The sequence below is a fragment of the Colius striatus genome, chromosome 8 (assembly GCF_028858725.1).
Source record: "Colius striatus isolate bColStr4 chromosome 8, bColStr4.1.hap1, whole genome shotgun sequence".
Classification (NCBI taxonomy): domain Eukaryota; kingdom Metazoa; phylum Chordata; class Aves; order Coliiformes; family Coliidae; genus Colius; species Colius striatus.
The window spans coordinates 10,519,772-10,538,174 of NC_084766.1; the positions used below are offsets into that span (position 1 = coordinate 10,519,772).

The window sequence follows — 18,403 nt, forward strand, 5'->3', positions numbered from 1 at the left end:
GAACTCCAGAAAGTGCCTTGCATCCTTCCTATGTTTTATCCAACACACAAACACTTCCACCTCTGCTCAAATGCAAGCACCATGCAAATATTGCACCAGCACCTGGCACCACAGCCCTGGCATGCCTCATGGCACCATGCAAATGCAGAAAACAGCCAGGACTGAAGTCCTGAGCAGAAGGGTCTCCCACTCCTCCTGAAAATGTGAGTTTGTACAAGTGTCCTGGTTTTAGCTGAGATAAACCACAACAAGAAAATAAGCAGGTACATTTAATGGGCAGGGAATTGAATAGATTTGATCCACAACGGGATATGTGGCTTACGTATAAACAGTGTACCTAAAAACTGAAGTGGAAATTGCAGATTGCCTGACATATTCATGTGTTTGTGTAGCTACTGTGTTAACAGCAGCTCTGGGTTTTTATTCCTAGGCATTGGAAAAATACAATTTTCATGTCAAACTACTGGAAGTTCTTTGAAATCCATATCATTTGCCCATTTAATTTATACTCAAAATACAAAATTTCATGGAGCAGTTTTCAGTATTCCTGTCTCCTGTTATGAATTGTCAAGCCACCATTTCATTTTTATAGTCATTTACCTTGATAATATGACTTGAAAACTGGATTTTTACTGTCTCTGTCTATTAGCTATCACATTTGGTGTCATTTTATAAGTATGTCTCAATATCACTAAAGAATTTGAGGATGACTCATTTAATAATCTGTATTAATGGCTGTGTATCAAAGGTGACAGGAGAAACAATTAGGCAAGGCAAGAAGACTTTCCATACCTCATCTGCTCTCACATTGACTCCCCATAGCATGCCCTGAGCCTGTGCTTTCTCACCTCTTGAAGTCAAATAAATTCTAATGAATCTGATTTTCTACAGATTAACATTGCAGCATTGCTAAAGAAGTTCATGAAACCATAGGAAAGATTAAATAAGTAGTTGGAGTAAAGTGATGTAATCACATTCCAGCAGCCTGCTTCTCTCTCTTCCCTTACTTTGGCAAGCTTACAGCTGCCCCCCATACACAGCTCCTGCCGCCAAAGAAATAACTGCGTGCAATATCTGGGGTACAGCTTGACTCTAGTAACATTTTTTTCAGCTGGTAAGTGGTCATGTGAAGTCAGTTGGTACTGCACTTTTACTAGAATTGGTCCTGTTAATCATCATTTAATAACCTTCTCTTCCTAAAGACCTAGGTTACATGCACCTGCATCAAAACAAAACAGGCCCAGGAATCACAGTTCAGCAGACTGAGCCTTGTGAGGCTCAAAACTCCCAAGTTGGCCATCTTTCCTCTACTTGAACATAGCAGTCTGTTCCCTCCCAGTGACCTTCCTACAATGGAAATCCCCTGGATTCTCAACTAGAAGAGAGGCAAACAAAATTGGTTCCCATCCAAATAGACTGTAATCCTTCCAACATATGCAGCAAACTTATTTATCTCGCAATAGCCTACTTTGATTTTCAAGGGACAATTTTCTGAAAAGCAACTCATGGGCTCAGATAATGCATAGAAGCGAGTAACAAGCATTTCCTTGGCTTATCAGAACACTTGAAAGAGATACTGTCCCTGCAATATTGGCACCGTTTCTCTCTGATGCCACTGAGAAGTCAGGCTTGGGAAGGGAGGAGTCTGTTGAAAAAGCATTCTATCAATAAACTCGGGAAAATGAGGATGAATGTTTTAACCACCACATGCAGTGCATTATGCTTTGCTTTCACAAATGCATGTACTCAGATATTGCCGTTTGTCTGCTCAACATCAGTTGCTTGCAAGTGCATCATTTATCTCGTTGAGTGGCTCAGTGTTTCACGAAAGGAAGGTATATGCAGTTGCACAGTGTGTCAACGCATCAGTCTGGCCCACTTTTCCAGAAAATAACAACCTGCCATCTACACATAAACAACAGCTACTACAAACAACACAGCAGCCCTTCGCTTTCAGCTTCAAAATAGAGAGAAGCAATTGGTACCAGTTCACAACTAGGGCTGCTAACACAGACAGCTTTGGGAGGCCATCGCACACAAAGGATCCCAATGAGAACTCATACACTTAAACAAACCCTTCACAGAGCTCTTCTGCAAACAGACTCTTGTTTTTCATAGGCACCATTAACAAAGGTAGGAGTCAGATGCTTGCTTCCTTAAGAACAAAAGCACTTGAGGTTGCAGAAGATACAGCAAGGCAAGCACTTAAGGGTCAAGAAGTATACACATCCCTCCTAATGAGGATGAAGGCTATCTGAAATGAAGGGCTTGGTAGATGCTTTCTCCAAAACAGCTTCCTACTGCAAATCATTCCAAGGGGCAAACACTTTACAGCATGCACCACTGAACCCAGTGTAGATACAGGATATCTACTGAAAAGTCTTTCAGGGTACTAGGGTACAATTTCATCTATGGATGAGTGGATCTCTTGTTACACCATTTGTACTAATGTTGTATATCACTCTCAAAGCCCTATGCTAGCTCTCACCCCTCAAGTACTCCCATCAAATCAAAGGTGAGGTAAAACAGTGCTTACACATCTTACCTCTTCCAGTATGCCAGAGATGAAAGCATTAGATAGAGTGAGGGCCCAGGAACACTTTTATCTTTCCTAATTCAAGCCTTTGAGTCATGTGAAAATTATCCACCATACACTGTTTTTCCTTCCAGAAGCTGCCTATCTCTGCCACACTGGTATTTTACAATAGTCTAATTATAAAACTCAAAGAGTTTCCTGCAAAAGAATATGACCATTTTCAGTTAACCTTCAGGCCACATAAAATACCATCGAGCAGCAAATCTGTGCTGTGCATTCGTTGGGTGAGGGGTACAGGCATGACACACACAGGGATCAGGCAGACAGGGACTCACAAGTCCTGAAAGAGCAACAGCTGAAAGAGACAGATCTTGCCCTGTTTATGACTTCTTCATGGCTCTCCCTCCTGATATACCTCCACTTGCTCTTCACAGGGCTAAATTTCCTATCAGTTTTCTAATCTGCTGGTGAACCTGCACACCTTATCTCCCAGCAGCCTAAATACTAATGAGTAACATAGTTGTAAAAAAAACCCAGCAGTTATTACTTCATCTCAGGGATGAACTCCAGAAAAACATTCCTGAAGATCAGGGCAAGAGTTCACATTGATATTTTGAAAAAGACTGTGATAATGCTATTGGGAAACCATTTCCTTTTGGTTATTTCTTCTGGGATTCCAAAGGGTAGTTCCTACTCAGAAGGTAAGACATGCCACTCATAATGGTACCTTCCCATGCAAAACCAAAATAATCCCTGGTCTATGACAGGTTCAAAGAACTTCACAAAGCACTCTGCAAGCTTTTATCCATAAACATGGAGAAAGGAGACATAAAATAGCCAAATACATTACACATCAAAGAGGAGATGTAAACGCAGATGTGTGCCTGCTGCAGGCTGATGATCCGCCAGCATTAACATCAACTATCTTGGTAGTGAGAATATTTCTAGCTGAGGGCTTAGACCTGGAACAGAGCTCTATCCCTTAACACTGCACATGAGACATGACTTGGGAAGCCCCAGGTGACAACAGAAGCAATCTGCTCTGGAGTCTACATAGCAATGTACCTCCACAAACAGCAGAAGCATCATTTCTAGTCTTCTTTTACAGCCTTTATAACAGCTACAGTTGTGCTCCCCTCAGCTCAACCCAGGAAGCCTGTGGGCAAGAGCACCTGTATTGGGATCTGCCCTGAGTAGATACATTATTTAAAGAGAAGAAAAACCAGGGAAAGCACATCTTTCCAATGGCAGTCAAAACACTAGTGCAAGACATCCTCAGTCAAATATACAAACCAGAAAAAGTCTAATCAAGTGCTGTGGGTACTGAGAGTTTTTAATGCAAGGAGTCACAGGAAATCTAAACAGATATTTGTCCATCTTTAGCTATGCTCTCTACTCACTCCTGACTGCAGTTGCAACACAGCCCTCTCTGTAATTCCCTGTCTGAAAGACATTGTCTGAAGTTACAGGAGGGTTACAGGACTTCAGGTCCCTGAAAATTGGGGCAAATTATTGTGATGTCTCAGTCACATCATGGATTACCATGAAGTCCCACTTTGGATTTCAAAACCTATGTTTGCTCAGACACTGTGTCACGAACCTACCCTTGGTAAGTTTAGCTCTTTACCTGACTTTCCTCATGGCTTTTCCCATTTTCTAGCTTTGCAATGGGCTTGGGTTTTCTTAGCTTTAAGTTGCCCATTTCAGGCTTTAGAGCGTAGTCAATGACGGCCTGCTGCTTGTGCTGATGAGTATCTTGCAAAGGCAGCTGCTTTTCCTCTAAGACAGTAGCATTATCTGGATAATTTTCTTTGTTGTCATCATCTCTGTAAGGAAATAAAATTGAAATGCATCAGGCAGGACTTCAGACACCTGTCAAAACTTTATGAAGAACAGCAACAAGAAGTTCTGAGCTACTCATGACATTTTGATTTTACCAAGTTGAGTAGTCTGCACATCAAACACTGCATATGTTAGTAATATGAGTCTGAGAAGTTACTGTTTATTGTCAAATCACAAGCTAAACTGCTGTTAGTACTGTTACACAATCAACTGTGGAGCCATTTAAATAAGACTAGGTATAGAGGCACTCTTTGGCTTCAATCCTGTAGGTCATTGTTCTGGTTTAGCAAGGAGCAGCTTTTGGCTTAGTAACAGGGGGAGCGGGTTGCAGTGAAGACCCGGTAAAGAGTTTGCGGACCCTCCCCCGGCTCCTGGGTTCACACCCACCTCCGGCCCGGGTGGGCCAATCTGGCGCCTCTGCGATCACTGTTTAGGGGACGGGAATTTGAAATGCGAGGCAGGAGGTGTATGAGTGATACAAGATGGAGGCGACCACGCGGACCCTTCAGCCAGAGAAGGAGGAAGGAAGGAGAAGCAGTAGACCGGAGACCCTTCTGCAGGCCGTGGCGAGAATGCAAGCTGTGCCCCTGAAACTTATGGAGATCCGTGGCAGGACTGAGAGCCACCAGCAGCTCCATGTGAGTGAGCCCGGACGGGCGAGGGAGTGTGTGGGGAGACGGCCATGGCCCAGGCCGTGTTGGAGAGCCTGCACGCCGCAGAGCAGCCCCACACGAGAGGCAGAGAGGAGCTGCAGCCTTTGGAATGGGTGCACGTCGGAGCAGCCCGTGCAGGGCTGCCACGCGTGTGAGTTACCCCACGGACTCGCAGGGAGGACTGGTGTGGAGTTCGCCCGTCCTGAGGAGGGACGAACGGCAGAAGCTATTGGGAGCAGACTGACTGAGACCCCCACTGCCTGCCCCTCCGAACCGTTCCCCGGGATCAGGGCTCTGAGCCCGGGAAGAGGGGAGGTGTGGCAAGAAGGTGTTCTTAAAAAGGCTGGTTGGACTCTTCATTGACGTATTCCTCTGTGTTGTTTCGTTTTGGTTATGTTTTGGGTTTTTGTGGGTATGTTTTAGTTGATGTTGCATTAAATTATTTTCTGGTTTTTTTTTTTCTTCCCCAAACCGAGTGGCCTGGTCTGCTTTGTCCTGAACCTTAAGCGGCAATTAAGCCCTCCCTGCCCTTGAGCAATTCTCAGCCTCCTCGGTACTCGAGGCTAATCGTGGTCTTTTGTTCCCTGATGGGACTAAACCACAACAGTCATACTCCCCAAATAAAATCAGAAACTGTCTTTTTCATGCAGAAGACCTTTCCTCGTCCAACAATACACACTAGATTATCCTCTCACAAAAATATCATCACAAGCAATAATTCCTTCCTATAGTCACACTTCCCTTCTGACAGTCTCAGCTTTCGAGGGCTTTGGGACAAGTGAGAGATGTAGGCATACCAAGTAAGGTTTGAACAGCGATGTGTTTGGGTGGAAGGGACGGGTCTCACGTGATCCCAGCTTGGAGAAAAAGGTCTCTTGTAACACCACATTGGTAACAGTGGTTTAAACAGACACTGTTGCTCATGGATTCTCAGAAAACCGCTGAACCTGGACATTTTCAGCCTACAGAGTGCAAGCTGTCCTACAAACACCTTACTAGTCTTATCCACATCCAGTCAATCCAACCTTGGGCTGGTCTGATACCTTCCACTGGAGCATCTCCCTGGCGCCATTAAGAAAGCTGCCGCAATGCAGAGCGCGAGGCTGCCTGCTCAGTTGGCAGGATGAGATCCATGTTCCTGCTCCAAAATCCCTGGCTGCTGCTTAGCTTGCAGGTAGAATTTCAGATGTTGGCTTCAGTTGGTAAAATCCTAATGGTCAGCTGGGAGATGATTTCTCTCCTGGTGTGAAACTTTCACAACAGAGAGATTCAAGGACTATTGAATTCAAACCCCTTGAGATTTACTTACCTTTCTTTTTTTTAGAAAGCATAACTTGCTAATTCAACATTTTCTCCTAAGGATTCAGAGCTGACAAACTCACTTTCCATCTGTGGCCCATCAGCATCCAGATGGATGCTCACAGGGTGCCTACGGAATCAAACACCATTGCTGCCCAGGCCTTCTGCAAGCTTGCTCCAGAGCAGTTGTTATAGTTACAGGGTAGAGTGCTTTATATCCTACAGCCATTTCAACAATGTGCACAAGTGTTGCTAATTTTAAGGTGTCATTTGATTTTTAAATCTCTCTAAAAGGTGAAGTTGCATCCTCTAGCAATCAACATATACTAATGTAGCCATGAGAGTCACATGCCTCAAGAATACTTCAGTTAAATTACAACTAAAAGGACTTTCTCTTTTTTTTCAGAGGCACTCATCAATGAGCATATCCTTACAGATGCAAAACTCCACTTACAATTATTTTGTAACAGCTGTTGTACAGTAAAATTCAATATGTTAGCATCAGAGCTGCATCTGAACGAAAGTAATATGATGTGAAGAATAATATATTATATTATTACATATAGGCCATAATATATTTGCTATTATATTTGTTATTACATTAACTACAGTAATTAATCTTAATATTGTTTACACAAAAGTACATGAGACAAAAATGCATTTCCCAGAAATACTAACAACCTTACAGGTTATACCCCAGAAATTCTGCATTCCCTTGAGAATAAGGGTTCCCTTCTCATGGTTTAACAGAAGTACTCTGACAGCTTTGTTTGTTGCCAACAGATTTCAGACAAAACTTGCAGTAGAATACCTGGGGCTGGAACTGCCTGCTTGGTCTTCATGCACAGACTCCGAGTCCCCGTCACACCTTAAAAAGGGATATAAAAATAATTGCTGATTTTCTGCCAGCCACAGAAATTTAGCTTCTAATAACATGACAGTGCAGCTCCTTCTCCCACCCTAGTTGCGGTCATTTAATACCATAGTTGCTTCATGACAGTCTAAATCTCAGAGGAAGAAGAGGAGCTGAGATGTTTGGTACAATTTGGTATATCATTTTCAGCTAGATGGAAATAATGGTGAGAAAGAATTCAGATGTTACCATGAAAATTACAGGAGATTCTGTACTTTCCTTGCCCATAGTATACCTTGTGTTGAAAAGCTAATTAGAATCAATTAGCTGAGGGGGGTTTTCTAGACTCTATAGTAGAGCAGTCAGTCTTTATACAGCAGGAAAAAGAATTCCCAAATAAATTAGATAAATGATCATTAGTCTTAAAAAGTGAACTAGCAGAATTTTTTAAGATGCCTGAAGAATCACAATCAATTACATCCCCTTAAGTTACAAACAACAGGATTGGCATAAAGTTGCCTAATCAAAAGAGAAGTAAATACACTACCCACTCAGTGTTGAATACTACAGCAGGCAGCATGGCTGAACTTTGCAGAATGCTAGAACTAGAAAGCCTCTGAGCAACCTTTCTTCAAATAAACACATATATATGCGCACACACACCTAACAAATACACATACACCTTTCCTAGGTACTATTCTGGAGAAAAGCCAGAGCCCTCTCCTCACTCTCTGTTCATACTCACAGGGCACAGACACTAAGCAGGCCTGGATCACTTGAAGTTTGCTGGCAGAGGAATCTCTTCATTGTGGGGGAAGCAGCCTGTACTTCCACTGACTCGTTACATTTTCAGAAGAGCTGCCCCACTTAGGACAGAGCACATCAAGTAATAAATTCATAGCTTTGCATAGCAATTTGATGGCAAGGGTTTTAATATATTCCTCTTTCCCACCAGTCTCCTGCTAGTGTCTTTATCAAAAGCCAGACTGCAGCAGAAAATATTTAAAGGGACACTCAAGTGTTTACACTTCCTGAATTCATCAGCATGTAGATGAAAGCGTTTGCTGCTCACCACTGGAACAGATAACTACAGTTGCAGCTCCCCCCTAATCACACCCTATTTCTGCAACGAGTGCAGTTCTCTCCACATGGCAAAGTGGAGTGACAGATGGAAGACAGAAGATGATGTACAAAATGGATAAATTCACTATAGAAATCTAGTTGCCTTTGCCTCCAGGTGCCAGTCACACATTCCCCTGTCATCTGTGCCTAGTTGCCTTATGGGTGTCTCACACCAGCAAGGTGTGAGGATAGGACATACCAGGGGTATGAAGAAGGAAACCCAGTACAAAAGGAACCAGGAACATGGATGGAAAACATGATGGAAAATTTCAGAGGGGGAAAAACAGAGAAACAAAATACACTGTGAGGAGGGAGTGTCAAGGTCAGAGCTGGATGGACAGAGCTCTCTCTCTGCTCTGACATGAGAATAAAGTAAGATAACACTGGGTTGGCCACATCACAGTCAGCAAAGGCCAAGGACCCCCTAAAGGGACTAACTCTTCCTCCTGCATGTGCCATAGGAATAGGAGGTGGGAGGAAGCAGCTCTGCTACTGGTTTCACTCACCAGTGACTCTCACCAGTGACCACACTTGGCAGCCTTCAGTTCTGAAAGGTCATTTTGGCAACTGGAAACACTCTCTGGAGGGACGATGGACAACTGAGCACAGGCCCATCAGCCAAGCTAATGTATGCATGCCTGACTGCATACTCTTTAATGTGGAAAAGGGCCCTGAGGATTGCTTTCCCTGAGCTGGCCATAAGATGATCCTGAGTAGAGATCCAAACTTAGCATCCAGCAACAAAGTCATAAAACAAGGTAGAACTTAGAAAGAACATAGGTGAGCATGACAAAACGTATTTGAATAACTGGATAGCAGTAGATAGGAAAGACAAGCAATAATAAATCGGAGAAGACATGTCTGCGGTGTAATAAAAAGATTGTGAGGAGTTCAGAAGCCACACATTCTGGAATTGCTAATAGAAAGTTTTCTCTTCATAAGAATAAACATTAATCAAGAAAGTTCACTCACACATGACAGTGCTTGAAGCTAAGACCATAGCAGATCCTTTAAAAAGACAAATGGATACTATGCAAATATCCATCATTAAAACAGTGCTTTTACCTTGGCTTCTTTGGGAAATGCAGCTTATGTGTTCACACCACCTGTCTGCACATATCAACACAGACATGCACACACTCCTCTCACCAGTAACTTGTAAATCTTATTGTCCAACTTTAGCTATATTTAACAGAGAGAGGAGTATTCAAGAGCTTGACACATTTTGTGACAGATTGTGGTCGTGTAGCCACCAACCCAAAAACTGCAGCAGCATCTCACTCATTCCTGACACATCAGAGAATACACCAGAAAAGCTTCAAGTCATAAATCCGTATGTGTTGGAGCTCACACTGGGCAGGAAGAAGTGTCCCCCAACAAAACCAGTGATGTGAATCCTTTTCCTTCAGTGCCCAATCTACTGACTAATGGATAATAGCTCTCAAAAGTACATCCATTGCTGATGTTACAGTATGGGCCAGGCAGGTTAGAAATGGTGTCCCAGTCTAGATGGACTGCAGCTCTGACCCTTCATAGCACTGCCTCTTTATATTTCTTCCAAGGATCTCTGCTCTCTTTTTTAACTCTTTTCCATGTTTACTTTTCCATAGAGCCATTTCAGCAAAATTGCCCCTTTTTGCTGACTTGACCTTGAAGATGTTCACATGAACAACTTCTAAAGCAGGCTGTATGCATGGCTGGCTGGAAGCTGAGCAGCCCCAGGCACTTGCCTTGTCTGGAGAAATGTTCCTGTAAGTATTGTATCACCGATTTTATATCATTCAGGAAGCTCTGATTTTGCCTTTGCCACAAGACAGAAATTGTTATATGAGGATGTCTAAAATTGCACAGCAAGCTCTCTCTTTATTCTGCTAAGTCAAAGTAACCTATTTTCAGATACATCCAGCACAAACAACTAGTGCTGAAATCCTTAAGAGTTGTGTATCCTCAGCAGTTCTCAACAACAGGCTCTGGGGGGAGGCTCGAAACAGGATTCAGGGAAATCAACTCTGGATACCAAGTTGGTTCATTTGGACAGAGCTTTTCAGATTTCATTGTTCAAATTGCTTTGTTTTCTAAAAGTGTGTTTCTACCTCTATGTTTGGAAAGATAATATTAAAAATGAAAGCCCCAGAAACAGAACCAAGAACAGCTTAAAGGAGGGAGATTCACCCTTCAGGTAATGCCTGGCCCAGCCCCATTTCTGTCATGCTGCTGCCTCTCAACTGGGTGCTGCCAGCACCCCTCTCCCTTTCCCCAGGGACAGTGCTGGTGCTACACAGTCAGCTTGTATGCCATCCTGACCCTTGTCTTAATGGTCACATGAAGAAGCACTGAGAAAAGCCATTTCCTTCAGGTCCTAGAAACCTTAAGGATGAGGCAGGCACAGGGGCCACTCCAGGGGAATCTCTACCAGAAACCAGAGAACAAGGATGGAGGAAAAAAATATGGAAAAGGTACCATCTGTAACCTGGTTATTTTTCTGTGAAGTGTGAGCATGTCAGAATTTTACAGACCACAGTTTATCACTTAACTAATACAAATACACAAAAATAATAAAAAAGCTTTAATGATTTTTTTGGGTTCTATTAAATCTTTCCATATCTGCCACAAGCACACAAAAAGCATGAAGTTAAAATGTTAAATACAGCAAAGCAATGTAAGCAAATTAAGCACAGCAATGTGAGAGAGAGAAATTATTTGGATCGATATGAAATGTTACTTTTCCTGTAGGGATTTTGACAACACTTAGGGTTAGCCCAGACAGTTACAACTTGGCCTGCTTTCAGAATGTATCCTATCCTCACAACACTTAGGGAAGAAAAAACAAATCACTGTCCATATAGTTTTCTTGTAATTATGAGGATTTTAGAAGTGTAAAATTCACCTAATATACAAACAAATCTAGAAATCATTCCTTCTTGAGAAACTGCTTAGCACATTATTGCTGTACAATCTTCCCTAAAAGCTTTTGAAACTATGCAAAATAATGATGCAGAGAACACCAAAATTGAAGCAGTTTAGATTGAAATAATACAAAGATCATTTCATTTATAATCATTTCTAAGGCCTTTGCCTTTCTAACTTTGTAACATTCCCCCTTGTCTTGCTGTCTCTGTAAAAGAGCAACAGAAAAAACAACATATAAACCCTTATGATCATGATATATGTGAAAGGCCTTCTAATGAGTTCATGGAACTGATTACAAGGAAATGCTGTATTTGGTACTCAGGATTACAAGGAAATGCTGTATTTGGTACTCAGCATAAATAACGAATAGTTATTTTTCTCAAAATATTTGCAAGTGATTTTTTTCCCAATAATGCTTGCAGGAAGTACAGACCATGTGTTCTGAGAAAACTGACACACTTGTGTTGTCGAGATCAACAGTCCCAGAAATTAGAGATATTTTCACAGGAGATTTATCCCACACTGAAAATCATGCATTTAAACACGTGTGATGTGCATCAGAGACTCATTCTTTCAGAAAAGTATTTCACTGCTAAATGGTCACAGAGCATGTAAAGGCTGCTGTTTCATGCAATCCTTCCCATACAATCAATAACAGACTACATAAAACAGAATCAGAATACATGACAGACAGCTGGGGACCTCTCACATACTACTCCACAGGAACTAAGCTCATCATTCTTATTTAAAAATAAGGACATCTTTAAAGTGTTCACTTACTCTGCTAAAGCTGTCGTGTTCAAGGAATTATCCTGAATGCTGAAACAAAAACAAGAAAACATCAGCTAAGCCAGCAAGGCAGGCAGGCTCCCTGTATCCTTCTCAGTTGTAGGAACACATGCACAAACATGGCATTGCGAGGCAAGGCTCTGTGTGTTAGCTCTACATGCACGGCTGTACCTTCGGCTGCTCTGCACATGCTCATAATCAAGGAACCGTAGGGATTAGTCCTACAACACTCACAAAGCCCATCCAGCAGCGCTTTGAATTAATACAGGGATGCAGGTGCCCTGTGAGGCTCAGAAAGGGATCATATTCTTTTATAACTGTAACAGTGCTGCTAATAAAGGCTTAGGTTTGCAAACAAGTATTTGGCTTTCTGTCCTTTAAACGTCTGCTCTATGTAATTGTCTCATTAAACACACTTGTTTTTATTACTTAAATAGGGTTAACTCAAGCTAAGATGTCTGGGGGAGGGGTTCTTCTTGTTTAGTGGTCTCTTACACACTCAGCTCATGGCCAAACCCCAGGGGAATCTATGAAAAAATAATCTGACAGAAAGGAGAGTTCAAGTAGCAAAAGGTTATTAAGCTACCAGCAAGCAGCAGACGAACCCATTCCTGTGAAAGGAATAGGCTGCTGTGCTCCGGCAACAAAATGTTTTAGACCTGATGTAATACATTCGGGAGGGATCAACTCAGGTTACTGTAAACTGCTGCTTTTGAGCAGCGGTGGAATCTCCCCTTGCACACCAGCTCTCAAATCCAGTAATGACACCGTTGGACCGTCCTAAAATCTTACAGCAGCAGGGGAAAAGTCACAAACAAAAAGAAAAAGACAAATCTTGCTGCTACGTACCAGAGCTGGGATGTTTCCGTTTGGGTGGGGGAGGAGAAGGCAATGCGGACAGCAGCGTGCTATGTGACAAGGGCAGCCCGCGGAGCTGAGCGCCGGGCGGGCGCGGTACGAGAGGCGCGGCGTCCGCCTCCCGCAGCGCCGGGCGCTGACACGTTCCCGGGCTGCAGCAGCAGGAGCCGCAGCCCTCACCATTCCCCTTCTTTCACCGTCAGCGCTAACGCTGTATCTGATGTTCACCTCTCCCCAGCCGTTCTACCTGCTTGCACACACTGTGTTGCTCTTTCCTTTCCTATATGTGTATGTCAATTTGCGTGTATATAATTGATATAATGACACAATTGATATAATGACACAAATTACCTGGGGATGAGAATATTGCAGCCAGTTTATAGCCACTTCTCCCTTACAGAGTAGCAGGTTTTGCAAGACAAGGGTGATCAGAAAAGCTGAATTTAATAGTTGGCATTTAAATCTTACTTTAGAAATAGAATTTCAAATTTTTCCATCTCCAGTTTCTTGGGTCTGACCACACATTTAAATTTCTTTGTTGTTTTCTTATTTGCAGGAGAACATTCAAACAAAAGGTGTGCTTCTAGCCATTGTGGCAATCAAAAACTCAACTTACATGCTCAAAAAGCAGAGGCCCACTAAAAAAAATCTGATATAACTTTTAATACATTTCAGAATGCTTAAATGCTCGGCTCTTGATTTTTAATGGTTAGACTAAGTTTACAACTAGCATTTCAACTGTGTAATGGAGGAATCACAACTTTTCGTGACAAAATCACGTTGATAAGCACAACACCATGGTTAGAGCAGAGCTTAAAGAGAGACTGGGTAGTTATTCCCTACATACACCCACACAAGAAGAGTGAACACAGAATGCTTTTGTGAACACGACTTCTCTATGTTCAAAAGTTAAGGTCATGGATTTCTGCTAATCCATGCCCTGTGCAAACATGCTGCCAGGCTATGGTGTTATTACTAGTAATAGAATATGATTGAAGATCAGTTTGTAAAATGGGGTTGCTCTGGACTGAGACCAAGTTTAAAATGTCATTGCTTTTCCATTGTTTGTCTCAACTCCAGTACTATATGGCTGTTGCTAAATCTCTTCTGGGCAAGCACTTTATAATTATTTCAGGTCACTCAAAAACTTCCATTTGTTTTAAAGATTGTGCTTGAGCAGTGTTATTGGCTAGCCTCTTCTGGTAACATTGGACAAAACCCAAATTTTATGTAAAACAGGAAAGTATTGATGAAGGCATGAAAGGAAAAGCCAACTAAACCCAGAATCCTGTTTCAGAGCTCATCTCCCTGATAGATGAAGCCATGCTGCTCCTAGAGGAACCCAAGAGAGGAACGACATTTACTTCTCTTGTTTTCCTCTCAAAAGAAAGTAATTTGGCTCTAGGGGCAAAGGCTTATTTCACCAACAACTTTGGCCTGGGCCTATCAGCTGACCCCACTTCCCTTCACCTGCTTCCTATCCACGTGCTCGAGGTGAGAGACTAGAGCAGGCAAAGATCCCCTGCCCACACCTCACCTCACAAGGGAGAGACAAAGAGCCTGTGTCTCTGTTTCTCTCCAAGCCTTAGGCACAGGGAAAACATAACAGTGCTGTTACAAACTTATTTTCAATAATGACATTAAAGTCTCTTAGGCCTGTAATGCTGCAAAATATCACTCTTCAACATACTGAAATTCTCAATGCCAGATCATCATCCTGAAGCCCCGATGAAAATAAACCCACACATGTGTGTGAAGCAAGCTTTGGCCTTCACCACTGAGTAGCAGCTTTACTTTTAAGGACTTTATATTTTGTAATCATTACAACACATCTTTCAGAAATTCTGAAGATTAAGGCTTTTCAACCATTTTTCCTTATTTATGCTGAAGTGAATTGTATTTTCGCAACCACATATCTATGGAAAGACATTTTCTCTCTTCAAAAGCTTCCCATTTTATACTCAGTTTTGTTCTTACTCTCTTTTACCAAATATTGATCAAGCCAACATAAATATCACATGCTAGCTCTCCGCTGATTCCAAATGAAACATCAATGTATATTTGGGTGATACCAGGATTCAGCAATACATTGTTGTTTGCTTGTGAAAATCTGGCTAATGTATTGCCTATTTATAGCTGACAAATAGATTGACATAGAAATTCCATTCTTTATTTGGTTTGCATCATCAAGGGAATTACTGTTAGGTCAAGAGGAAGATTAAAGCAGAATCACTTAGCCTCCAGCTCAGCTTTGCACATAAGAGAGACACATGGTCAATATAAATGATATGTTCATAAGCTTAGAACAGCATTAGCTGGCACTATAGACATGTATCAGGCAGTGAATGCTTTACAAAGACTGTATGGCCCAGTTACAGAAGGCTACAAAAGAGGAGGAATTTCTTTCCTGAAAGGGTTGTCAGGCATTGGAACTAGATGCCCAGGGAGGTGCTGGAGTCACCATTCCTGGAGGTGTTTAAGAGACAGGTGGATGTTGCACTTGTAGAAATGGTCTAGTGGTTGATAGGGCTGGGACAAAGGCTGGACTGATGATCTTAAAGGTCTCTTCCAGCTCAAACAATTCTAGGAGAGGTAGTGAGACAAAAGAGGGGCAGAACAGACGAGAGTGAACAATCAAGATCAAAATATCAGAAAAAAAAGGAGGAATAGTGAAGCTTGCCAAGCTACAGTTATCTAAACAGTCACACACAGACAGCCCTCTGCAGACTTTGTGGCAGTTTGGTTTCACCTGTGGAAAAGAAGCTTTGCCTCAGTTTCCAGAATTTGCTCATCTCAATAAACAACTCTGTTCTCTTAAGGGCTTCTCTGACTCTAAGTGAATGATGAAGCCTTTCAGCCTTAACTACAGAATAATGAAGAATTTGTACTGGGAAATGAACTGTGTGTTTAGAGGGAGAATTACATATTTACAAAGAACTCCGATCTCTCTAAGGTTCTGGGAAAGCTAGTATTTCTGCATTTAATATCTACTATCTAATGACAAAGTCAGTGCAATCCTATAGGGTGTGATTAGCATTTATTGTGAGACTATTTTCCCTGTTATTATTTTTTCTTCCACAGAGTTCCAAGTGCTTGTGCTGAAATTGCTGCATCAGAGACAATTACATTTTGCACTCTGGTTAGGCCATCTGAGAGAGCTGCACTAGGCGCTGTGGAGGAACACGAGACTCGATATGACGTGCTGTGTATGATGAGGCACACAGGGCGACTCCCTCCAGCCCTGAGAAGAAGTTACTCATGTTCCACTACCCAAATAAAGGGAAAGTTGGAATCATCTCCCCCCTACTGGCTCTCTGGATGAAGTCAAGTCATCCCTGCCAGAACCAGCTGAGCTCAGAGACTCATAAAAATATTGAGCAAATTTGTTTGCCTTGGAGTACATGTGTTCCTGCCAAGCAGCAATACCCTGAAGTGCCCCAACAGTCCTTCATCTCCTTCTGAAACCAGGAGACAGGCTCACTCCTACCTGCATGCATATACAGCACATGCTTTCAGGGGCCAAATACATTCAACTCCAACGAGGCACAAATTCAACATGCTTGCTTGTTAGGCTACATTGCTATTTCTGAGGTAACATTTAAGACAGAAAATGTTTATTTAGGCATAAAACAAGCTGAAAGACTCTGCAGAAATTCATCTCTGCCTTCAGCAACACAGAATTTTTTTATAGGACAGGAGCAGTGACCATTCTGCAGCAAAATGTTAGGGCTGTGGGTCATTCCAGCATCTTGCCCTTTCCTCAAAAGTGATCCTGCAGGATACTTTTGCTGTTTTCCAATCAGTAAGGCATAAATCAAGGAACTGCCATGTGAGAGAGAAGTCACATGTCTCTTTCCAGTAGTGATAAATACTGAATGCTACACTCTGCAGCTCAAAATATTCATGTATTCACTGGCTTGCTTTCTGGACGTGCAGTCTGCCTTTTTATAGGTAATGTTCTCAGAGACATCAGAAAACATCGTAAGACAAATTAAACTAAAATACAGCAATTACACATAGGAGCTAGTTGGTGAGCACTCAGTCCACTTTCTACATCTTTGATTTTCTCAGTGACCTAATTAGCACACCATCTGAGTGAATGGACCTTGGGGGAAAAAACGTTCAGCTGGTCCTGTGCTATACATCTTAAAATGCACAGGCACAGTCATGCAGGGAGAGACTCAAGCTGAGCCTAAGAGCAGACACAGTTGTCATAATCCCATCCAGGGCAATTCCAGAAGGCATATACATTTTGGGCTGGATAAAGCTTTGTGCAACTGCACAGACCTTCAGGGTTCTATTTTTGGAAGCTATTTCAGTGAGCAATCAAACTGCACATAGTTCCTCACTCAAGCCTTCTATGTGCTGAGCCCGTGAGTCCTATAGACACTCCCAAGGGGTACACCCAAGGGGAGATACATCTACCTTGTAGTTCAAAAGCCATATAGCAGTCAGATCCCTGGTCTTTTAAAGGGAAAACCATCAAGGAATTGCACATTTTTTTGCAGATTAGAAATTCTAATTTGTGAATTCAGTCTCATCACTTGGGTCGCATTTCTGCAGTTCAGATGCACACACCTGAGCAAGCCCTAACCTTGCCAAGGGGAAAACTTCCCATGAACACAGGTAATCCCTGCGGCAGGGAGCCCACATAATGCTTCCTGCTGGAAGGCTGCATCACTACTGGTGCCCTGCTTAGTTAGCATAAGCCTACTTCATATGCCTGCTGACTTAAGGAAGTCTACCAAGTTGGAAATAGAGGTATGCCTCTACTTTTGTTTTTAAAGAACAAGATGCCTTATGAGGACTCATCAGCCCTGCTGAAAATCTCTGTAGAAATGCCCAAGCATGCATTTAAGCTGCTTGAGAAACCCAACCACATCAGTCCAGCTGGTTCTAGTGACTGAGCCATTGCAGGCATGAAAACTTACCTGACAGCAGTCATCCGCTGCAGATAAATTCAATACTGCCACAGATAACAAAACAATTTCCAGTAGGTTTACGCCAACATCAGGCCAGACTCAACACAGCACTAATTCAAAACCAGTTTTTCCTCTGAATATTGCAAGATGGGAGAAAGTACACATACACTCCACACAGCCCTAATTCTACTGAGGTGCCCAGAATATTTCAATAGACCACTACACCTAAAAGTAACTCTCTTCTTTAAGAAGGCTTGATCTTTAGCACTACTTACTTAAGAAAATAGCAGAATTGCAGAAATGACCTGTCTGAATTAATTTATCTGCCTGATGCATATACAAGCTCACCATGTTCCTTTTGCTTGTGATAGCAGGAAGATAGTGGCAAGAAGCGGGGGGAGGAGAGGAGAGGGGAGAGGAGAGGAGAGGAGAGGAGAGGAGAGGAGAGGAGAGGAGAGGAGACATTGTAAATATAATACTTCTTCCCTGGAGCAGAGCGTTTGTGGAGAACGTGTTTGATAATGGCAGCAATGGGAGAGGGGTTTGGTTTTGTTTTGGTGGTGGTGGCAGCTTTTTGAAAGGGTTTCCTCTTTTTTGTCTGAGCTATTGAATAGTGCAG

The 18,403-nt window shown here is 42.4% G+C and overlaps 1 protein-coding gene across 1 annotated transcript in view; it reads right to left on the bottom strand.

The window, feature by feature from the left end:
• The window catches only part of FAM13C (family with sequence similarity 13 member C), a 52,142-nt gene extending 40,065 nt beyond the window's left edge, over positions 1–12,077 (bottom strand). Inside the window, exons 1-3 of the mRNA XM_062001704.1 lie at positions 11,996–12,077; positions 7,142–7,198; positions 4,164–4,362 (exon numbers count right to left, since the gene is read on the bottom strand). Of these exons, the coding sequence (XP_061857688.1) occupies positions 4,164–4,362; positions 7,142–7,198; positions 11,996–12,057 (318 nt within the window). The 5' untranslated portion in view covers positions 12,058–12,077. The remainder of the gene's footprint in view (positions 1–4,163; positions 4,363–7,141; positions 7,199–11,995) is intronic.
• Positions 12,078–18,403: the final 6,326 nt, after the last annotated feature.